The sequence below is a fragment of the Bos javanicus genome, chromosome 7, assembly GCF_032452875.1.
Source record: "Bos javanicus breed banteng chromosome 7, ARS-OSU_banteng_1.0, whole genome shotgun sequence".
NCBI lineage: Eukaryota > Metazoa > Chordata > Mammalia > Artiodactyla > Bovidae > Bos > Bos javanicus.
The window spans coordinates 38,518,923-38,543,117 of NC_083874.1; the positions used below are offsets into that span (position 1 = coordinate 38,518,923).

At 47.0% G+C, this 24,195-nt stretch overlaps 1 protein-coding gene and 1 non-coding gene across 5 annotated transcripts; one reads left to right on the forward strand and one right to left on the reverse strand.

The window, feature by feature from the left end:
- On the reverse strand, positions 1-24,173 carry F12 (coagulation factor XII). 4 transcript variants are annotated; one of them, XM_061423077.1, is made up of 16 exons: positions 23,851-24,173; positions 19,444-19,523; positions 8,231-8,359; positions 7,807-7,864; positions 4,448-4,547; positions 3,594-3,664; positions 3,199-3,309; positions 2,945-3,076; positions 2,691-2,795; positions 2,360-2,531; positions 2,074-2,258; positions 1,756-1,975; positions 1,369-1,505; positions 1,124-1,273; positions 422-567; positions 1-330 (listed from the first exon to the last, which is right to left on the reverse strand). In XM_061423077.1, exons 3-16 carry the CDS (start codon positions 8,285-8,287, stop codon positions 163-165), a joined length of 1,812 nt encoding a protein of 603 aa, XP_061279061.1. In that variant the 5' UTR covers positions 8,288-8,359; positions 19,444-19,523; positions 23,851-24,173; the 3' UTR covers positions 1-162. The 4 variants fall into 4 exon arrangements, with proteins under 4 accessions (XP_061279061.1, XP_061279060.1, XP_061279062.1 ...); XM_061423076.1 differs by lacking the exon at positions 19,444-19,523; XM_061423078.1 differs by lacking the exons at positions 4,448-4,547; positions 8,231-8,359; positions 19,444-19,523; positions 23,851-24,173.
- On the forward strand, positions 5,036-5,142 carry LOC133252251 (U6 spliceosomal RNA). Its single transcript, XR_009737864.1, has one exon. It is a non-coding gene; the product is annotated as a U6 spliceosomal RNA (small nuclear RNA).
- Positions 24,174-24,195: the final 22 nt, after the last annotated feature.

Sequence of the window (24,195 nt, forward strand, 5' to 3'; positions counted from 1 at the left end):
TTTCAAGCAGCTTCAAAAGCACTTTATTGAGTGCCTATGCCATGCCTGGCCCCGGGCTGGCAGCGCTGGGGGGAATGGAAAACAATCCTTGCTATCCATAATCCCCCGTCAGCCACGCTTCCATTCCAGAACTGCTCAGAAGGGAAAGCAGTCGCCGGGCTGTCAGGAAGCGGTGTGCTCCCGAATCCAGGCTAGGTAGTTGGCCACGTCTGTGTACACACCTGGCTTGAGGCGGTTGCCGCAACCTGAGCCCCAGCTGACTATGCCTCGCAGGATGAGCTGGCGCTCAGGGGTCTCATCCTCACACACTAGAGGGCCTCCGGAGTCACCCTGGATTGGGGACACGTGGCTCAGGGTCCTTGGCTGGGAGTCCGCCCTTGACTGGGTTGGGGAAGGGCGCCAAGCGGGGCCCCAGGCTCACCTGGCATGCGTCGGTGCCGCCCTCGAGGAAGCCAGCGCAGAGCATGCCCTGGGTGAAGGCTGCTCCGTGCACGTCGGGGGCGGAGCAGCGCTGCGGGTCGATGAGTGGCACCTGAGCCTCCTGCAGGAAGCTGGAATATTCCCCACCTGCGAACCGAGAGCACCTTCCTCACACCCTCCAGGGTCCGCTTGATGCCCAGGACATGGACCTGGCTTTACTAGGCTCTTTCAAACCCGCTATAATCTCCTGTCTCCCTCGCAGCAAGCCCAGGAGGGAATGAGTTGCCTTTAACACCTATCTCATAGACAGGAAGGCAGAGAGGAGCTGTGATGTGAATGAACCAGGAGAAACAGGACTGCTTCTGAACCTCACCCCCACTTCGCATCCAGTGGCTCAAAACCTTGCTCCCCATCCAACCCACCTGCGGCTCCATCGCGGGCCAGCGTTCTAATAGCCCTTGCAGCCCAGTGCCCAGAGGGAACCCAGAGAACATGAGGCTCTCCTGCTTCGCCATAGAAGTTCTGGGGACTTCCCCACTCCCCCGACAGTGAATTTCAAGCCGTTGGAGAAGCAGACTGCAGAGGCAGGGGCTCTGCGTGTCCCCACAACCCACCAGATCGGCCCCACCTGCCCACCTACAGGCTTCTCTTGCCTACCCCGGTGGCCAGAAGCCTCCTTCCCGCTTCCAGCCGTTCTGCCTACCCTCGAACTGGTGACCCCAGCCGGCCACCTGGCAGACTGCGGCTTCGGATTCGGCGGGGCGGGCGGCGGTACTCGGCAGGCACACTGGCTGAACGAAAGGCGACGGGTGCGCGCAGCAGCCGTCCGCGCTCTCCTGCAGGCGCACCAGAGCTAACCCGGGCGGGGAGAAGCGTAAGACCCGGACGCCCGGACTTCGAGCCCTGCCCACCCTTCCCCCAGATCCCCGCGGGGGCTCCTCCACGCACCCAGGTCGTGCTGGTAGGTGATGGGCGAGAAGGCCTCGTGCAGGCGGTAGTCCCGCACTGCCAGCGTCTGGCACTGCTCACAGCTCTGGTTGTGGCGGTCCTGGCCGAGCACCACGGTCAGCTCCTTCGGCGCGGGTCTGGGGACAGGATCGGGAAAAGGAAGCGCGCTCAGAGCGGGCTACTGGCATCCTGCGGGAGCCCACTTCTTCCGAACCCCCAAATAGGTTTCGGCTTCCTCCTGGGAAGCTCTGAAAGGGAGAAGGGGGCAAAGGTGGGCGGGGCCGCAGAGAGGTAGGTCAGGAGTTCGGGTGTTGCGCGGAAGCTGAGCGCAGAGGAGAGAGGCGCTAGGGAGGTCCCGGGCTGGGAGCTGAGCTCGAGGACACTCGCCGGTTCTGCAGACAGTGAGCCGCAGTCAGCACCCAACAGGGAGCGATGAGGCTGCCGGCGCAGAAATGTTGGTCCCAGTACAGCGCGGCGATGTAGGGGTGCGCCCCGGGGAGCGCCACCAGTCCTCCGACGACGCGGTTCAGCGAGGACAGCCATTTGCGGAGCCGCTGGCCACAGCCCCCGGGGCCTCCGCTGGCCAGAGGAGTCGGCGAGCACCAGCCTGTGGGAGGAGCCCAGGCTGAGGACCTGGAGACCCACTGTCGATCGGTTGGAATATAGCTCGTCCTACGCCCTCTACGCTCGACCCTTCCCAACTACCTGAAGTCAGGGATGGAAGCGGGGTCTGGGTCGTGGACTCAGGTTTCTGCAAAGCCGATGGCGAGGGCAAGGGGAAGTGCTCGTGCCCAGCTGCGGCCTGGCACGGTGCCAGGCGGCAGTAATTCCAGCTCAGTCGGTCGCCTTTCCAAATGAAGCACCAAGGGCGGGTGTCGTTGTCGGGGTTCCTGTAACCACGAGGTGGGGTGGAGGCGCTATTTTGAACGTGAGAAGCCCTAGAAGGGCCCTGGAGCGGAAGGGGACTTCCAGCCGCGTCCCACGCGCGCACCGGCAGAAGGCGTGGTCGCCCAGTCCCCAGTTCAGCACTTGCTCTGCGGTCACATTCCAGTAGGTGGCCTCGGAGGCCCACGACTGACAGGGTGCGCCGGACAGCGTAGTCCCCGCCATGCCGCGGTAGCTGAGACCGCGGTCGCGGTCGTCGTAGCAACTCGCCTTGAGGTCTGCAGAGAGAGGAGGCTCCCCGCCGCTAGGTGATGATTTGGTCCCTGCCCCCCGCCCCCAGCCGCCCTCTCACCCACGGCGCCACTCCCCCTCCTCCCTCTCTGCAAGTCCTTCCCACGTGGGGGTAGGGCTTCTGCTTCCTAGAGACCTTAACTCACCTACATCGCACAAACGTCCCGCGAAGCTAGGGGCACAACGGCACAGGCGATGGCCCTCCGCCTGCAGGCAGCTGCCCCCGTTGAGACACGGGTTGGTGCGGCAGACTGGGAGAAGGAGCACTCTGAGTCACCCCTAGGCCCAAAGACGGCCCAGAGAGCTCCCTCTTACACTGGCACACCACCTGGCCTCCGGCCAGCCTTTCTTCCTCACCTTCCACTCTGGTCCCTGCCCAGCTCCCCACCAGTCTACTCACCCTGGCTGGCCAGTGGCTTGCATTGGGCATTCGGACCCTTGCACTGGCACTTGACCACACCTGCTGGCTCAAGCCTATGCCATATTTCATTCTCATGGAAGAACCGGAAAAACTGGGGCTCAAAGCACTTCTCTGGGGACAAAAGGAGAAGAGGGACCATGCCAAGTCTCCGGGAATCCACAGGACTTCTTCAGTGGGTCTGAGGCTGCCCCTGTTTCCCAGTGTCCCCATCCCTGGCCTCAGCATCTCCTCACCTTTCTGGCAGTGCTTCCCAGTGAAGTGATCTGCACAGATGCAGCGTGGGCCATCTGGCATGTTCACACAGGTCCCTCCCTTCTGGCAGGGATTGTGTTTGCTGCAGTGGTCTGAGAGATGGACACAGAGGGAGAAAGAGCAGGGAGCCTGAGTCAGACAGATAGGGGCCAAGTCCCTACCCAAACGTGCTTGTCTTTTGACTTTGGCCCTCCAAGTTTCCAAGCCTTAGTTTACCCACCTGCAAAATGAGGCTACCCACTCTTAGAACTTCTCCCTCTGGGGGAGAGGGAGATAGGTGGGCCCAGAATCCCATGTATTTTGGGTCTGATGATACCCAGGAGAGGAGGTAGGGGTGGGGAGAGGGCCCTGGGTCACTCCAAAAGTCGTATGGCACCTTTCACTTTCTTGGGCTCCAGGCAGTATGCCCATCGTTGGTCCTTCTCAAAGTTGGGGGTAGTAGCACACCTGTAGAAAGAGAGAAAGCTTAAGATGTGGAAGTGACCCAAGTGCCCATCAACAGATGAGTGGTTGAAGAAGAGGTGGTACATACACAATGGAATATTACTCAGCCATAACAAAAGAATAAAATATTGCCATTTGCAGCAACATGGATGAACCTAGGGAATTAGTATACTAAGTGAAGTAAGTCAGATAAAGATAAATATTATATGATATCATTTATATGTGGAATCTAAACAATAATACAAGTGAATCCATATACAAAATAGAAACAGACTCACAGACATAGAAAACAAACTTACAGTTACCAAAGTGTAAAGGGAGGGGCTAAATTAGGAATATGAGATTAATGGAGAGAAACGACTATACATGAAATAAATAAGCGACAAGGATTTACTGTATAACACAAGTAATTGTTTTCAATGTCTTACAATAACATATACACACACACACACACACACATATGTATTCTCCAGGCCAGAATACTGGAATACTGGAGTGGGTAGCCTTTCCCTTCTCCAGGGGATCTTCCCAACCCAAGGATCGAACTCAGGCTCCTGCATTGCAGGCAGATTCTTTACCAGCTAAGCCACTTGGGCAGCCCATGTATGTATGTATGTATGTATGTATGTATGTATATATATATATATATATCTGAATCGCTTTGCCCAAGGGGCTACTCTCACCTCCCCTATCACAATCCCCTCTCTTCAAGCAGGGTTCCCTGGACAGAAGGGTGGGCAGAGTCCACAGAAGACCCCTGCTCCAACCCTTCCTGGGTAGTCTTACCAAGGTCGGGGGCCTGGCCGGCCTCTGTGGATGCATTTATGATGCAGCTGCCGGTGGTACTGGAAGGGGAAGTGGCAGGGTTCCCCGGTGACAGTGAGAACTGCAGGGATAACACACTCTTTAATGCCTTTCCCCGTGCCCCCACTGACCAGGAACCACCCTCACAGTCTGGATGGAAAAAGGATAGACCTTTGAAAAGACCTTCAAGACCATGCGTGCATGCTATGGGGATTATCCAGGCAGGAATACTGGAATGGGATGCCATGCCCTTCTCCAGAGGATCCAGGGATTGAACCTGTGTCTCTTATGTCTCCTGAACTGGCAAGCGGGTTCTTTACCACTAGTGCCACCTGGGAAGCCCTACCTTCAAGACCATACCCTGCTTAAGAGTTGGGTTCTGGAGTCTGACAGCTGGAGTGGACTCCTGACTCCACCAATTACTAACTGGGTGACTTTGGACAAGTCTGCAGACCCCAGGCCTAGAAGACTGCTTGCCATAAAACAGGCACTTAATAAATACTTGCTGAATGTCGAAGTTACTTGACCATTCTGAGCCTTACTTGCCTCATCTCTAAAATGGCAAAAATAGTGCTCGCTTTGGCAGCACATATACTAAAATTGGAACGATACAGAGAAGATTAGCATGGCCCCTGCGCAAGGATGACACGCAAATTCGTGAAGCGTTCCATATTTTAAAAAATAAATAAATAAATAAAATGGCAAAAATAATACATAGTAAAGATGAAGGGTTTAGGTTTTGCAAGATTAAAAGAATTGTAGATGGATAGTGGTAAGGACTGCACAACAGTATCATCATACTTAATACCACTGAAATGGACTTAAAAATGGTTGAGGTAGGGACTTCCCTAATGATCTAGTAGTTAGGAGTCCACCTTCCAATGCAGGGGATATGGGTTTGATCCCCAATCAGGGAACTAAGATCAAGATCCCACAAGCTGTGGAGCAATTAAGTCCTGAGTGCTGCAACTACTGAACCTGTGCTCTAGATCATAAGTTCTGCAACTAGGGAGGCCCCAGTGTGCCTCAACAAAGACCCAGTGCAGCCAGATAAGTAAATAAATGGTTGAGGTAGAGCATTTTATGTTATGTGTATTTTACCACAATACAAAAAAAATAATAATGATACAGGTCTATTTGCACAGAAAGATATTCATATAAAGTAAGTAAAAAACAGCATGTCCTATTTTTTTACAAGTATTTTTACATATGCATAAAAAAATAAATCTAGAAGGATATCTCCAAAATTTCTAAAAGTGGTTTTTGGAAGATAGTGGATTGTGGGTAACTTTTCCTTCTCTTCTATTTCTGTAACTTCTGTAGTTTTTACAGTAAAAATATTGCTATCATAATTTTTTAAAAATAGTACAATTGAGCTTCATTATTCAGATTCCGTGTTTGCTTATCTGCATGTCTCGCTAAAATTTATCTGTAACCTCAAACCAATACTCAAGGTGCTTTCATGATCATTTGTAGACATGCACAGAGTGGTGAAAAATTTGAGTCACCCGAAGTGCACATTCCCAGCTAAGGTCAAACGAAGTGATGCTCTGCTTCTTGTTCAGCTCCTACTGTAGACAAGTGTCCTTTTCACACTCTATTTAGTGCCACATTTTCAAATTTTGTGCTTTTGGTAAATGATTTTGCTTGAAAATGGCTGCCAAGTAGAGTGCTGGAGTGTGGTCCAGTGTGGTCCTATGCACAAGAGGGCTGTGATGTATATTATAGAGGACATTTTCAGACTAGGTAAGCTTCATCCAGGTGTGAGCTAATACTGTCACTGGCCATGAGTTCAGTATCAATGAATCAACAACATCTATTAAGGAAAGTGTCTTTAAACAAAATCACACATAAGGCAAGGTTATATATTGATGGTGATGAAAATGTAACCAGAACTCACAGGAACCTAACCCTATATTTCCTCTAGGAGTAATGGCGCTGTTTTTGCTAATTCAGTGTTCATGGTGACTTTATAGAATACGACTGCTAGGAATAATGAGAACTGACTGTATATACTTCAAAGGAGTGTTATGAAACTTAAATGAGATTGTGTCTGTAAAACACTGAGAGTCTGGCACAGTCTGTGTTTGATATACATTAGCTCATATTTTGTTGTTAAAGGCACAGTGGCTCTTGTGCTGAGGGCCAAATCACAGACAGGATAGTAAAGAAAGAGGGAGAAGCATCTGAGATAGACCTTTAAGATGCAAATGGAATGGGAAAAAAAGTAAGTGAAAATCGCTCAGTTGTGTCCAACCCTTTTCGACTGTATACTCTATGGAATTCTCCATGCCAGAATACTGGAGTGGGTAGGCTTTCCCTTCTCCAGGGGATCTTCCCAACTCAGGGATTGAACCCAGATCTCCCACATTGCAGGTAGATTCTTTACCAGCTGAGCCACAAGAGAAGCCCAAATGGAATGGAGGACCTTAAGTTTGTGATTAGGCAAGGACAGAGCAGCTAGGTTGGGTCAGGCTAGAGGAAGGAGAGCTATTTGGCTGGGTGTGAAGTGCTGAAGAGAGGAGATGAGGTAGTCAGGGTTGGCTGGGCTGGGCCTCAGGGCCATGCTGAGGGACTGTCCCATCCCACCAGGCCAGGCTTACCAGAGCAAGCTCTAGTTTGCAACTCTAGGTAAATATTTAGTGTCTAGAAGAATAAAGACAATAGGGAGCTAGGGGGAGATGGCAGATATCCCTCATCTAAAAGGAAACTTGATAATAAAAGTTAATATATTTTAAGCATTTACCATGCACCAAAATTGGGCTGAATGTCTCACCAGGATAAATGACTCATTTCTCCTTCTCAGCAACCTTAAGAGTTTTACCATTACCAGCCTGGTTTTACAGGTGGGGAAATTTAAGCTTGGAGAAGTCAAGTCACTGACCCAGAGCCACCCAGCCCATGAGTGATGAGGCTGAGATTCAGAAGCATTTGGGCTCTAAAGCCCTGCTCTCAATCCTTTCTTGTCCGTCAAGGGCCCTGGCCTTTGTGTGGCATGCCTGATGCCTGTGAGATACATCAAGAAGAGGAAAGGATGAGACAGGCCGGGGAAGCTGAGGAAGAAGAGCAGGTGCTGGGCCAGGCACTCAGATACAGCCCCAACCTGCCCTCAGGGAGCACACAGCTCACTATCACTCTGGGTCTGCAGCACCCACTTGCACAAGACCTGACACATAGCAGGCACCAGGTCTGAATGCCAGCCAGAAAACTCCGGGGGTAAGAGTGAAGACTGCCCAGGATCCTCCCTCCTACTCCAAGGGCCAGAGACTAACAATCTGCACACCCCCCCATGACTCATCCCTGTCCGAGGCTCTCTCTGGAGGTGGTCCCAGGCTACTTACCCACTGTGTGCTCACTCTCTGTGAGCTTATGCTTCTTGGGGCCTTTCCAAGGTGGAGTCTATGGGGGAGAGAAGAAGACAGGGAATTTTTCCAGAAAGTCATTGCCTGCTCCCGTCCCATGCTAGTCCCCAGCTTCCTCTCACAGCCCTGAAATGCAGAGATTTCCTCCAAAGGCCCGGCCTCCTCTTTACTCCTCCTGTTGTCTCCTCAGTTTCCCTCTCCCCCAGAAATGCAGGCCATGTCCTCATAGCCACCAGTCTGTCTATTCTCTCTCTCCTCTACTTGGGCCTTATGGGCTTGCCTCATCTTTCCAAACAGGACTTCCAATCTCCTGTGCCAAAAGGTCATGGTCAGAGGCCAAAGCTGTGATAGGGACCCACTAGGGCCATCCCAGTATAACCCTCTTGGTTCCCACAGTCCTCACCGAAACCGCTGACTCCAGGCTCACCAGCAGGGCCCCCAGGAGCAGCAGAGCCCTCATGGCGTCTGTCTGTTGGTCCAACCACTTGACCAGGAGTCCAGATCAATAGAACTGGTCAAAGGTCCCTGAGGCCTGGGGAGCAGAGGTTGGTTGAGCTGCCCTTTTAGGCTGTTTATGGAAAATCAAGCAGAGTTTCCTTGATGAACCCCTAAGGATGGGAAAGCTGGGAGCTGGTGGGCAGGAGTAGAATAATAAGGAGTGGGACTCCCCCCATCTTTCCCAGATAGTAGAACTGGAAGCAGGAAGAGGGGTTGCCTCATTTCCGGTCCTACTGTGGATGAGGAGGGTAAGGAAATCCAAGAGAAACTCCCTACTTTGGGAATCTGAGAGTCCATGGGGAAGTATCTTGTTGTTTAGTTGCTAAGTCATGTTCGACTCTTTTGCAACCCCATGGACTATAGCCCACCAGGCTCCCCTGTCCATGGGATACCCCAGGCAAGAATACTGCAGTGGGTTGCCATTTCCTTCTCCAATGGGGAAGTGTATTCATTTTCTATTGCTATCTAAAATTAACCACAAACTTTGCAGATTAAAATAATACCCACAGTTAGTTCACAAATCTCTGGGTCTAAAGTCCTACACTGCGTGACTCAGTTTTCTGCTCAGTTTCACAAAACTGAGTTCAAGGCTGAGTTCTCTGGAGGCTCTGGGAAAAATTCCCTTCCAAGGTCATTCAGGTCATTGGCAGAATTCAGTTCTTTGCATTTGTAGAAAGTGAGGTCCCTGTTTCCTTGCAAGCCATCAGCTAGGGGCTGCCCTCAACTGCTAGAAGCTTCCTGCATTTTTTGCCATAGAGTCCCTTCAATTTCCCAAGCCAACAACAAAGAATCTCTGCCATGTTGACTCTTTCTTACCCTTTGAATTTCCTCTGTTAGGAAGAACCCTGTCCCTTTTAAGGATTCATCTGATTAGGTCAGACCCACTAAGGAAAATCTCCCTCTCTTAAGGTCAACTGATTTAGGACCTTACTTATAGTCATAGCATTCTTCTACAGAAGCCTCTAGATTAGCATTTGATTAAATAACTGGGAGAAGGTATGTTTACAATGGGATCTTGGGGGCCATCTTAGAGTTCCACCTACAAAATAAGTAAATGACCCCATGGAAAAAAATACCAAAAATACTAAACCAAGAAGTGCTAAAATATGTAATTGGAGCACAAGGAAGGGAGATATGTTGGGCATGTATTATTTTTCCTTCCTAACAGCCATTTATTTTGGTTCAGTAAGGATACCCTGATTTTTCCTTTGAAAACTATTCCTCCTTCATCCCCTCCATGACTCTCTAGAGCTGCCCACTCTACCCTCAGTTCTAGGGCTGGGGATATGGCCTAGGTCTGGCCAATCAGAGTATGGTATTTCTAGGCCACAGGGATTGGTTCAGGGATAAGCCATACACAAGCTTGGCCTATCGGAGTCAGCCCTGGGACTTTTCACCAGAACTTTTAGGATAAAGGTCCTTTCTTCCTCTTGGAGTCCCTAAGAATGCAATCCTGGAGATGTTGATGGCCATCTCTGTCACTGCCTGAGGAGGTCCTGCCTGAGAATGAAGCATATGTTTGACTTCTGAGCCCAGGTCATAAAGGGATCACAGTTTCAGTCTTGGTCTCATGGATCACTCACTCTGGGGGAGGCCAGCTGCCATGCTGTGAGGACACTCAAGCAGCCCTTCAGAGAGGCCCATGAGGGAAGAAAGTAAAGTCTTCAGCCAACAATCAGCACCAATTGGACAGCCATGTAGCCATGTGAATGAACACTTTTGACATGGATATTGCAGCCCCAACCAGCATCTGACCTGCAACCCTATTAGAAACCTCAAGCCAGACCATCCAGCTAAGCAGCTCCTAAATTCTTGAACCTCTAAAGTTGTGAAAATCCGAATTGATTTTTGTTGTTTTAAGCCATAAATTTTTGGATTATTTGCTACCCAGCATTTGATAACTAAAACAGGTAGAGTAATTATTGATTATTTTATTTGAGAATCTGGATCCTAAAACTAGAGATAGCCTCAAGAATTCTCAGTTACAGGTACCAATTAAAACCAATTTGAGTGGACTTCCATCGTTTTCAATCAAAGAAGTCCTGACTGATCCAAAGTAATTTCTGGGAAATGAAGTGAAGACAGAATGTAGCAAATTCTTGATTCTGATGAAAGAGAGGCAGGTCATGGAAGACTTCTTGGGACAGAAACAGCAACAGGAGGGCAGGAATAGAGGCACCACTTCAACAATTGTTTTCAAAAGTGGAAGTAATGGCTAATAAGACCATGATGAAAGTGAAGTCATGAGAGGTATAGACAAGCTCATTAAAGTGAAAGCACCTTCATCAGGTCTTGATTTCAGTTCCTGAATACAGTCTGTGACCCAGAACTGGTCCCCTACTGGCTCCTTCCATCTGATGAGAAACCAGCTCTCCCTCCAAATGGAAGGGGCCTTTTAAATACATCGTCACAAAGAATAGGGAGTTGCAGGTGGGAAAGGAGAGAAGGGTTTCCAGGCAGAGCAAGTATGACAACTTCACAGAAGCCTGGAGGTGGCACGTCAGGTGAAGAATGTGGTAAGCGCAGGCTGCTTTATATGGAATATGAGATGAGACAACCAGTCTGCTGGGACCAGAGATGGATATCCATGAGTATTTGGATGTTCAGCATCTGTTCCCCCCTCCACTTCCTCTAGTCTGCCAGTTTCTACTTGGGGTTGTGTGTGCATATACTAAGTTGCTTCAGGTGTGTCTGACTCTTTGTGACCCCATGGACTGTAGCTCACCAGACTCCTCTGTCCATGGGATTCTCCAGACAAGAATACCGGAGTGGGTTGCCATGCCCTCCTCCAGGGAATCTTCCCAACCCAAGGACTGAACCCACATCTCTTAAATTTTCTGCACTGGCAGGCAGGTTCTTTACCACTAGTGTCATCTGGGAAGCTCATATTTGGGGTCACCCCACTCCTATTGCCATCTACTCTTCCCCAGTATATATAGGACACATTCCAACCTGGGAGGTTTATTTTCAAGCATCATGTCTTTTTTGCCTTTTCATACTGTCCACGGGGTTACCCAGGCAAGAAAACTGGAGTGGTTTGTCATTCCCTCCTCCAGTAGACCACATTTTTTCAGAACTCTTCACTATGATACATCCATCTTGGGTGGCCCTGCACAGCATGGCTCATAGCTTCATTGAGTTACACAAGCCCCTTTGCCATGACAAGCCTGTGATCCAATATGCTACTGGGGAAGAGCAGAGGGCAATTAATAATAGCTCTAGCAAGAATGAAGCAGCTGGGCTAAAGTAGAGACGATGCTCAGTTGTGGATGTGTGAAAAGTACAGTCTGATTCTGTAAAGAACAATATTGCATATGAACCTGGAATGTTAGGTCCATGAATAGAGGCAGATTGGATGTAGTCAGGCAGATGGCAAGACTGAATGTTGACATCTTAGGAATCAGCGAACTAAAATTGACAGGAATGGTCAAATTTAATTCAGATGATCATTATATCTACTACTGTGGACACGAGTCCCTTAGAAGAAATGGAATAGCCATCATGGTCAACAAAAGAGTCTGAAGTGCCATACTTGGGTGCAATCTCAAAAACGACAGAATAATCTCAGCTCCTTTCCAAGGCAAACCATTCAACATCACAGAAATCCAAGTCTATGCCCCAACTACTGATGCTGAAGAAGCTGAAGTTGACTGGTTCTATGTAGACCTACGATACCTTGTGGATCTAACACACACTAAAAACCAAAAAAAAAAAAAAATATATATATATATATTCTTTTCATCATAGAGGATTGGAATGCAAAAGTAGGAAGTCAAGAGATACCTAGAAAAAAAGGCAAGTTTGGCCTTGGAGTACAAAATGAAACAGTGCACACTGGGCATAGCAAACACCCTCTTCCAACAACGCAAGAGATGACGCTACACATGGACATGGACATCACCAGAGAATCACTGAAATCAGATTCATTATGCTCTTTGCAGCCAAAGATGGAGAAGCACTATACAGTCATGAAAAACAAGACCTGGAGCTGACTGTGAATTAGATCATGAGCTCCTTATTGCAAAATTAAGGTTTACATTAAAGAAAGTGGGGAAAACCACTAGGCCATTCAGGTAGGACCTAAATCAAATCTCTTATGATTATACAGTGGAGGTGATGAATAGATTCAAGGGATTAGATCTGCTAGACAGAGTGCCTGAAGAACTATGGATGGAAGTTCATAGTGCTGTACAAGAGGCAGTGACCAAAACCATCCCAAAGAAATAGAAAGGCAAGAAGGCTAAGTGGTTGTCTGAGAAGGCTTTACAAATAGCTGAGGAAAGAAGAGAAGCAAAAGGCAAGGGAGAAAGGGAAAGATATACCCATCTGAATGCAGAGTTCCAGAGAAGAGCAAGAAGAGATAAGAAGGCCTTCTTAAATGAACAATGCAAAGAAATAGAGGAAAACAATAGAATGGGAAAGACAGATCTCTTCAACAAAATGGGATATATCAAGGGAACATTTCATGCAAGGATGGGCACAGTAAAGGACAGAAACCACAAGGACCTAACAGAAGCAGAAGAGATTAAGATGGGGTGGCAAGAATACACAGAAGAACTATACAAGAAAGGTCTTAGTGACCCGGATAACCACGAGGGTGTGATTACTCACCTAAAGCCAGATATCCTGGAGTGTGAAGTCAACTGAGCCTTAGGAAGCATTACCACAAACAAAGCTAGTGAAGGTGATGGGATTCCAGCAGCGCTATTTCAAGTTATAAAAGATGATGCTGTTAAAGTGCTGCACTTAATATACCAGCAAATTTGGAAAACCCAGCAGTGGTGACAGGACTGAAAAGGTCAGTTTTCATTCCAGTCCCAAAAAAGGGCAATGCCAAAGAACATTCAAACTACTGTACAATTGTGCTCATTTTACATGCTAGCAACATTATGCTCAAAATCCTTCAAGCTAGGCTTTAGCCTAGTACATGAACCAAGAACTTCCAGATGTACAAGCTGGGTTTTGAAGAGGCAGAGGAACCAGAGATCAAATTGCCAACATTCATTGAATCACGGAGAAAACACAGGAGTTCTAGAAAAACTCTGTTTCATTGACCATGCTAAAGCCTTTGACTGTGTGGATGACAACAAACAATGGAAAATTCTTAGAGATGAGAGTATCGACTACCTTACCTGTCTCCCGAGAAACCTATACTTGGATCAAGAAGCAATAGTTAGAACAGGACATGGAACAACGGACTGCTTCAAAATTGGGAAAGGAGTACAACAAGGCTGTATATTGTCACTCTGTTTAATTCACTTCTATGCATAGGACATCATGGGAAATGCCAGGCTGGGTGAATCACAAACTGGAATCAAGATTGCTGGAAGAAATATCAACAACCTTAGATACGCAGATGATATCACTCTAATGGCAGAAGATGAAGAGGAACTAAACAGCCTCTTGATGAAGGTGAGAGAAGAGAGCAAAAAGGCTGGCTGTCTTTAACTCAGCATTCAAAAACCTAAGATCATGACATCTGGTCCCATCACTTCATGGCAAATAGATGGGGAAACAGTGGAAACAGTGACAGATTTTATTTTCTTGGGCTCCAAAATCACTGCAGATGGTAACTGCAGCCATGAAATTAAAAGGTGCTTGTTCCTTGAAAGGAAAGCAATAACAAACCTAGACAGCATATTAAAAAGCAAAGAAATCATTTTGCCAACAAAGGTCCATATAGTGAGAGCTATGTTTTTTCTTGTAGTCATGTATGAATGTGTGAACTGAACCATAAAGAAAGCTGATTGCTAAAGAATGGATATTTCCAAATTGTGGTGTTGGAGAAGACTCTTGAGAGTCACTTGGATTGCAAGATCAAACCAGTCAATCCTAAAGGAAATCAACCCTGAATATTCATTGGAAGAACTGTTGCTGAAGCTCTAACACTTTGGCCACCTGCAAGGAGCCAACTCATTGGAAAAGACCCTGCTTCTAGGTAAGATTGAAGGCAAAAGGAGATGAGGGCGGCCGAGGATGGGATGGCTAGATAGCATCACCAACTCAATGGACATTAGTTTCAGCAAACTCCAGGAGACAGTGGAGGAAAGAGGAGCCCATAGAGTTGCAAAGAGTCAGAATCCTGGGAGAGAGCACCCATTGATTGAGTTTAGGTCGTTAGTGTAGGGAGAGGGTGATCTAGTCCATTAGGCTTCCATAGTGGGAGGTGGTCACTGGAAATTACCCTTCCCTTACACAATAAGGGAGTTGTTCTTCACAACTTAGTGACTGAATAACAACAACTTCCCTATTGTGTGGGGGAAGGGTAATTTCCAGTGACCACTTCCTACTATGGAAGCCTAACGGACTACATCACCCTCTCCCTACGTTAAGGTAATCAGAGAGACCTAAACTGGGCAATGGGCTCTCACTCCCAGGATTCTGAATCCTGAACAGGCCACACAAGCAAGGATGGTGAAAAGTGCTGGGGTTGGAATCTGCCATTTCACCAACTGTACCCTGGCCAGATTGTCCCTGCTCCATGGTATAAGTCAGGATGCTTTCCAAAACCCAAGCTTAAGTAGCAAGGCAATCTAAATTTATCATTTCACATTGTAAAAGATCTAGAGTGGAGGGGTCCAGGAACAGTGCTTTCAGTAGTTTAACAATGTCATCAAGAATCCATGTTCTTGGCTGATTCACACTGTTGTGCAGCAGAAACTAACCCAACGTTGTAAAGCAATTATACTCAAAAAAAAAAAAAAGAACCCAAGTTCTTTTTTCTTTTGTTTACTACGGTCTTCAGCGTGCATACCTTCAAGCTGATTCCTTCATGGCCACCAAATGGCTACCACAGCTCCAAGAATCATGTCTAAACTCCAGTGAAGAAGGACCTTTCCTTCCATTAGATCATTCTTAGAAATGAGGAAAGTTTCCTCCCCAAAATTCCCAAGCAGACCTCCTCTCGTGGCTCAATGGCCACAATTGGGTTATCTGCTACTCCTAACCAATCTCTAGCAAGGGTAAGGGGTTCTCTATGACTGGCTTAGGCCAATCAACCCTGGAGCCAAGTCAGGGGCATGTAGGTCAAGTGGCCTCAGGAACAAAATTAGGACTCTGCAAAAGAGTAAGAAATAGATATTAGGTAGACAACCACGCTGAAGAAGCTGAAGTTGAACGGTTCTATGAAGACCTACAAGACCTTCTAGAGCTAACACCCAAAAAAGATGTCCTTTTCATTATAGGGGACTGGAATGCAAAAGTAGGAAGTCAAGAAACACCTGGAGTAACAGGCGAATTTGGCCTTGGAATATGGAATGAAGCAGGGCAAAGACTAATAGGGTTTTGCCAAGAAAATGCACTGGTCATAACAAACACCCTCTTCCAACAACACAGGAGAAGACTCTGCACATGGACATCACCAGATGGTCAACACCGAAATCAGATTGATTATATTCTTGCAGCCAAAGATGGAGAAGCTCTATACAGTCAACAAAAACAAGACCAGGAGCTGACTGTGGCTCAGATCATGAACTCATTATTACCAAATTCAGACTTAAATTGAAGAAAGTAGGGAAAACCACTAAACCATTCAGGTATGACCTAAATCAAATCCCTTATGATTATACAGTGGAAGTGAGAAATAGATTTAAGGGCCTAGATCTGATAGATAGAGTGCCTGATGAACTATGGAATGAGGTTCGTGACACTGTACAGGAGACAGGGATCAAGACCATCCCCATGGAAAAGAAATGCAAAAAGTAAAATGGCTGTCTGGGGAGGCCTTACAAATAGCTGTGAAAAGAAGAGAAGTGAAAAGCAAAGGAGAAAAGGAAAGATATAAGCATCTGAATGCAGAGTTCCAAAGAATAGCAAGAAGAGATAAGAAAGCCTTCCTCAGTGATCAATGCAAAGAAATAGAGGAAAACAACAGAATGGGAAAGACTAGAGATCTCTTCAAGAAAATTAGAGATACCAAGGGAACATTTCATGCAAAGATGGGCTCGATAAAGGACAGAAATGGGATGGACCTAACAGAAGCAGAAGATATTAAGAAGAGGTTGCAAAAATACACAGAAGAACTGTACAAAAAAGATCTTCACGACCCAGATAATCACGATGGTGTGATCACTGACCTAGAGCCAGACATCCTGGAATGTGGAGTCAAGTGGGCCTTAGAAAGCATCACTACAAACAAAGCTAGTGGAGGTGATGGAATCCCAGTTGAGCTATTTCAAATCCTGAAAGATGATGCTGTGAAAGTGCCGCACTCAATATGCCAGCAAATTTGGAAAACTCAGCAGTGGCCACAGGACTGGAAAAGGTCAGTTTTCATTCCAATCCCAAAGAAAGGCAATGCCAAAGAATGCTCAAACTACTGCACAGTTGCACTCATCTCACATGCTAGTAAAGTAATGCTCAAAATTCTCCAAGCCAGGCTTCAGCAGTACATGAACCATGAACTTCCTGATGTTCAAGCTGGTTTTAGAAAAGGCAGAGGAACCAGAGATCAAATTACCAACATCCGCTGGATCATGGAAAAAGCAAGAGAGTTCCAGAAAAGCATCTATTTCTGCTTTATTGACTATGCCAAAGCCTTTGACTGTGTGGATCACAATAAACTGTGGAAAATTCTGAAAGAGATGGGAATACCAGACCACCTGACCTGCCTCTTGAGAAATCTGTATGCACGTCAGGAAGCAACAATTAGGACTGGACATGGAACAACAGACTGGTTCCAAATAGGAGAAGGAGTACGTTGGGGCTGTATATTGTCACCCTGCTTATTTAACTTATATGCAGAGTACATCATGAGAAATGCTGGACTAGAAGAAACACAAGCTGGAATCAAGATTGCCGGGAGAAATATCAATAACCTCAGATATGCAGATGACACCACCCTTATGGCAGAAAGAGAAGAGGAACTCAAAAGCCTCTTGATGAAAGTGAAAGTGGAGAGTGAAAAAGTTGGCTTAAAGCTCAACATTCAGAAAACGAAGATCATGGCATCCGGTCCCATCACTTCACAGGAAATAGATGGGAAAACAGTGGAAACAGTGTCAGACTTTATTTTGGGGGCTCCAAAATCACTGCAGATGGAGACTGCAGCCATGAAATTAAAAGACGCTTACTCCTTGGAAGGAAAGTTATGTCCAACCTAGACAGCATATTCAAAAGCAGAGACATTACTTTGCCAACAAAGGTCCGTCTAGTCAAGGCTATGGTTTTTCCTGTGGTCATGTATGGATGTGAGAGTTGGACTGTGAAGAAGGCTGAGTGCTGAAGAATTGATGCTTTTGAACTGTGGTGTTGGAGAAGACTCTTGAGAGTCCCTTGGACTGCAAGGATATCCAACCAGTCCATTCTGAAGGAGATCAGCCCTGGGATTTCTTTGGAGGGAATGATGCTGAAGCTGAAACTCCAGTACTTTGACCACTTCATGCGAAGAGTTGACTCACTGGAAAAGACTCTGATGCTGGGAGGGATTGGGGGCAGGAGGAGAAGGGGATGACAGAGGATGAGATGGCTGGATGGCATCACTGAGTCGATGGACGTGAGTCTGAGTGAACTCCGGGAGTTGGTGATGGACAGGGAGGCCTGGCGTGCTATGATTCATGGGGTCGCGAAGAGTCGGACACAACTGAGCGACTGAACTGAACTGAACTGAGACAACCACAGTTGTAATTCCTACATTCTGGTCCTCTAGTGGTCCTTTATTCCTACTTATTTCCAAGTGTATTCCTTCTAGCTGATGCTATGAACTGTTGAGGGCATTCCCATGATGTAAATTCCCTTTTGTATAAATAGCTAGAGTCATAGTCCAATGCTTCTAGCCAGGAACTTTCACTCTCCCTTATCCCTCAAATCTAACCAGCCTTCAAGTTCTGTTCATTACACTGCCCACATATTTCTCAAAACTCTCCACTTCTCTCCATTCCTATTGCCTCTTTCTTTGACTTCCAGAAAAATCAAGGTATCAACTCTACTGAAACATAATTTGAGAACCGCTGGTGGACATCTGTCATTTCCCTTCTTTAGCATCCATTTTCCCTTTATCTAGCAAAAGCCCTCAATGTTCCTTTGGAAAGGGGCCCATTCCCCCTTCCATCAAGTGGACAGAAGAAAGCTTACCCTTTCCCTCAGCTGGAGGTGGAGTGGACATGTGATACAGGCCTGGCCAATTAGAACACTGCCTCTTTTGGAAAACTCAGGATGCTTAGATCCTTAATTCAAGGAGGAATGTTTCTCATGTTTATTCATTCTAGTTTATTTTCATTTAAAATCTTTTTTGGTTAAATTTAAGCTCTTTAGAAGTTACTTTTAGTAATTGAGACACATTACTAATACTGTAGGAATTGGCGAGACCTTGATTTAAAATTTTCTTTGTACTGAGGTTTCCTTTCATATGTATTTTGTAAAATGAAACATTAAATTTTTTGTTAACTTAATTTTTTTCTTAAAATAAAGACTTTTTCACAATTAAAAAAAAGAACACTGCCTCTTTCTGTCCTCAGTGATTGGTTCAAAAGGAACAAATCAAACCAATCAAACTGACCCAAATCAAACCAATGAGAGGCAACCCCAGGATTTTTTGCTAGGATCAAGTTAGAGTCTTTCTCTTTCTATAAAAGTGGCCCTGTTGGCAGGAAGTGAGCTTGAAGCTGCTGGCAGCCATTAACATCTCAGGAACGGGCTGAGATAAAGCCCCCCATCTCAGGGGGGCTTCCTTGTTGGCTCAGTGGTAAAGAATCCACCTGCCAGTGCCGGAAACTCAGGTTCGATCCCTGATCCAGGAAGATCCCACATGCCGCAGAACAGCGAAGCCGGTACCCCACAGCTACTAAACCTGTGCTCCAGAGCCCAGGAGCCGAAGCTACAGAAGCCCACATGCCTAGAGCCTGTGCTCTGCAACACGAAGCCTGCACATGACTAGAGAGTAGTCCCTGCTCACCACAATTAGAGAAAAGCCCACACAGCAGCGAAGACCCAGTACAGCCCAAAATAAATAAATTAATTTTAAAAATAAATAAATAAATAAAAGCTGAGTCAGAATATGGGAAAAACAAATTTTGAGTGATGCAATTTGAGACCTGAGATGCATTGACACTTGTAATCAGAACCAAGACTTGTACTTTTAAATTACTTAAATCAATACATTTCTTTTTTTTTTTTTTTTACCTTAGCCAGTTTTAGTTGCAATCAAAAACTCCTAACTGATGCAAACAGGAATTCATTCATACGTTGTTACCATCAAGTTCCTAAAACAAAAGAAAACAAAACCCCTAGTGATCAGCTCTGTAAGTCAGTACCCTAAAGAACAGAAGAACAATGACCTTGGAAGTAGGGAGTGGAGGGAAAAAACAGCAATGAGCTTGAATCAGGAAAACTTCAAATCCCATCTTGGCCACTGACCCCCAGTGTGATCACTGAGTCAGGTGCTCAGCTTTTCTGAACCTTGATTGCCACAACTCTTTAGGGAGGGACTGGCACTCAGACAATCATGGTTTGTTGAGATGCTTGAATGGGGATTCATGTGAAAGGGCCAAGCCTGGCATCTGATTGGGACTCAGTCTATAGGAGTTTACAAAGAAACTTTCCCTAGAAAGACTATAAAAAATAAACAAGAGGAAAAAAAAGAAAAAAAATTTAAAGGAAAAAAAAAAAAAAGGAACTTTCCCATGTGGACACCTCTACCCCTACTTTAGCAGTTTCTACACACATGCCAGTTCCTCCTGAACATCTGGGTCCCTTTGGATCAGAGCAGAAAGGTACTCAGGTTTCTGTCTTCCCACAGCTGGAGCATCTACGGGATCAGAAGGGAGAAACTATCAAGTTCCTGCTCACAAGTGCTTGGATCCACACAGACACACACAGACAGCGCTTCTTCATAGCAGGGACTTGGAAGGAAGATTTCAAGAAATGGCAGAAGTGCCTATTCAAAGTCAAGTTTAGGAGGTCAGAAGGTACCCAGCCCACCATCCTTCATTCCTCCTTACTTAGTGGCATCATTTTTCTCCCAAGTGTTTAGGCTGTCACCGTGGAACCTTTGTGCAAATGGAAGCCCCTCCTTCCTCCAGATGAGTGAGGCCTGTCAGAACTTCTGTGATGATGGAAATATTCTCTAGCCATTAGTCATGTGTGGCTATTGAGCACTTGAAAACTGGCTAGTGTGACTGAGGAACTGGATTTTCAATTTTTTAGTTAATATAAATTTAAATAGCACATGTGGCCAGTGGCTACTGTATTGGACAGCACAGCTCCACAGTGTGACAAGAGGGAGAGGTCTATGAAATATTGTTGGAGAGCTACATGGGCCTAGATCAAGTTGGGCCCTAACAGGACATGCAGAACAGTTTGGGTTTTATTTATAAGTGTAATGGGAAGTGAATTAGTTATCTACTGCAGCTAATAAGAGATGACAAATTGCTCCCAAATTTAGCAACTTACATTACAAACCTTTACAGGCATACTTCACTTTATGGCACTTCAAAGATAGTGCAAATGGGGGAGGATCCACTTCCAAGTTCATTCATAAGGCTATTGACTTCATTCTTCTTGATGGTTGGCCAGAGACCTCAGTTCCCAACCATGTAGGCCTTGCCATAGGTCAGCTTACTTGAGGGTGACATTTCGTTACCTTTCGTCACTTTTACTGCTTTTGTTTTTTTCTTTTGGGGGCTGTGTTGGGTCTTTGTTGTTACATGCAGGCTTTCTCTAGTTGCCACAAGCAAGGCTACTCTTTGTTGCAGTGTGTGTGCTTATCATTGCAGTGGCTTCTCTTGTCGTGGAGCACGGCTCTAGGCAAACAGGCTTCAGTGGTTGTGGCACTCGGGCTCAATAGTTGTGTTTAGGGCTTAGTTGCTTCGTGGCATGTGGGATCTTAGTTCCCTGACCAGGGATTGAACCTGACTCCCCTACACTGCAAGGCAAATTCTTAACCACTGGATCACTAGGGAAGTCCCCTGATCTCCCTTTTTAAAAAGATCATTTTGAAAAAATAAATAAATAAAAAGATCATTTGGGCCATAGGTAGAGAATGGGTTGAAGAGTCAGATTCTGGGAATTGTGTGAGATACCTTCCCATCCTTATCCCATATCAGTCGCCAAGTCTTATTCGTCCCATCTCCATGATAGCTCTCAATCTGGTCACTTCTCTGCACCCCCTGGCCACCTCCCCAGCACAGGGTATCATTCCTGTTTCTAATGGTTCCTCTTAAAAGGACCTCCTGCCTGTCTTACTCAGGATGGTGGTGGTGGTTTAGTCACTAAGTCATGTCCGACTCTTGCAACCCCATGGACTGCAGCCCACCAGGCTCCTCTGTCCATGGGGTTTTCCAGGCAAGAATACTGGAGTGGATTGCCATTTCCTTCTCCAGGGGATCTTCCTAACCCAGGAAGATCCTGTATTGCAGGCAGATTCTTTACCGACTGAGCTATGAGGGAAGCCCTTACTCGTGATACATGGTTCTCAACAATGAAACCAATTCTGGGTAACTTAGGCAGACAAGGAACTGACTGGGTGCTTGTTAAAGCCACCTACCCTCCTTAAGGCCAGGCTAAATCTCCTCCCCCTCTTCTTCTACTGTCACCATAACAAACCCTCAATGGTCCTCTAATGTCTGATGTGAATCACTTGCTTTGAATTTCAAAGACCTATTTGCAAACATTGGAAACATGCTCCAGATACTAGGGACCTTGGAGAGGAAATTTTGCCTTCTCTCTAATTTCCCTAGTGGAAAGCAGGGCCTGCCTCTGCATTTTATAAGTTTCCTCCTAAAGTGGAGGGGTATTCAGATGCTGGACACCAAAATAATAGGTGTTTACAAGACAGCCTAAGCCTCTCTCTTCTGACCCTTCACCCCACCCCTAGTATGGCACACAGTAAGCAAATATGATCAAACTACTTCCTGGTTTAACACACCCTGGACAGCTCCTCACTACCCTCAAAATGAAGTCTAAACTCCTTGCCTAGCTTCCAAGGAGCTCCCTAATTCAGGCCTCTTTTGAAGCCCTGAGCGTCATTTCTTGCCCCCACCCCTCACCAAGCATACCCCAATGTGCACCTGAAACTCTAGTTCAGTGCTCAGCCCTCAGGTGCCAAATGTATAAGCCCTCACCACCTTCCTCAATAGAACTCTGAACATGTGCTGCCTCTTGCCAGAGCTCTTTCCTTCCCACATCAGTTACCTCTGAAAACTGCACATTCTAACTTAACTCTCAGGTCTCACTTGGACATGACAGCCTTCAGTGGGTGAGGTACCTGTCCTTTGTCCTACTGACCACTGGTTTTCCTTCTTTCAAGGTACTTATCTTCATTCCCCAAAATATCCTAGATCCATGCATTTCCCCGCATCTCCACTGCCACCTTCTCAGTCCAAGTCATCACCCCCTGTCTCCTGGACTTCTATAGCCTCCCCACTGCTCGTTCTGCCTCCATTCTTGGCCCCTTTAAAGTCTACTAGCTAGAGTAATCTTTTAAAAGGCGGTCAAAGGCTTTGAAATCTTTCAAAGGCTTCACATTTCATTTAAGAAAAACAAACTCTTCTCCATGGTTTGCAAAGCCTTCCCGGATCTACTTAAATCCCTGCTCTTTCATTTCACATCAGACTTTTGGGCTCAGAAGCTGCACAGGCCTGCTTCCTGTTCCCTGAACATAGCAAACTTACTCTAGGCTCAGAGCTTTGCACTTGCTATTGCCTCTGCTTGAAACTCTGTTCCTCTAGATCTTTGTGTGGTTGGATCTGCTCAAATGTCACCCCCTGAGACCAATTCCCTTCACTATTTTGTCTTTCTTTCCTAATAGCATTTATCATTCTCTCAGACCACCCCAATTATTTGTTTACTCATAGGATTACCATCTTGATCCTCCTTCTTGCAGGTAGGCAGAGAGACTGACTATCTTGCTGGCACCACTGTATTCCCCAGCTCCTGGCTCAGTGCCTGGCACGAAGTATGTGCTCTGCATTTTGGGATGAATGAATGGATAGGAACCAGAGAAGCCTAGTTCAATCTGTCTTTGCTTTACTTGCAAGTTTGGGCAAGCCTCCGTTTCCTGGTGTGTGAAGTGAGGGTGGAGGGAGTAGGATGTTGAACTAGAAGTTGTTGATTAGCTGTAAAATTTCAACCTTGTTTTCTTCCTAGTCTTAGGCCTAAAGCCAGCCACTGGACCCCAGCTCCCCACCTGTATAATGGGTGTGAGCTCATTCCTGCGGCTTGGGGTGGTAGCGCTGCCTTATAAGGCAGCAGAGGCCGAGGGCGGGCGAAGCCGTGTGGGTGGAGAGAAATCACAACATCCGGCTGTGGGAGCAGGGCGGGGGCGCCCGCAGTGGGCAGGCCGGAGGCCAGGTCGCAACTAGGGAGGCCGCCAGCCTTCTCTAGGCCTCTCCCTGCCTCCGATGTGCGCCCTCCAGGATGGGCCGACCCAAAAGCATACAGACGGATATACAAACTTGCTTGAGGCCGGCCTGCAGAAGGCCTAGGATGCCCGACGCATCCCCTTTAAACCCTGGAGAAACCAGGTTGAACCAAAGGGACCACACCCACACCTAGTGGTCCAATCAGAGTGCAGTGCTGAGAATGACTGACCTTCGTTCATCCAATGAAATACCCGATGTCCGGGGCGTGATCCAGAGATCCCACCTCCGTTGTCCCCGAGGAGGGCTCGACCCTAATTGGCAGTTCGGTATCCTACGAAGGTGCAGAAATTCGAACGTAGGGGCTGAACCCCACCGCAAACCAACCAGGAAGAGGTGACGTTTTAGGTCCTGCCCGCCCTGTTCCTTTGAACGAATCCCTAGCTCCGGGGGCGGGGGATGATTAAAGGCTTGTCTAATGGGAAGACGGCGCGGGGAGCGCTCGCCCAGTTATTGGCCAAGTAAAGTAAACAGAAGGCGGGCCGGGGCGGGGCGTGCCGGAGCCCGGGTGGCCCCC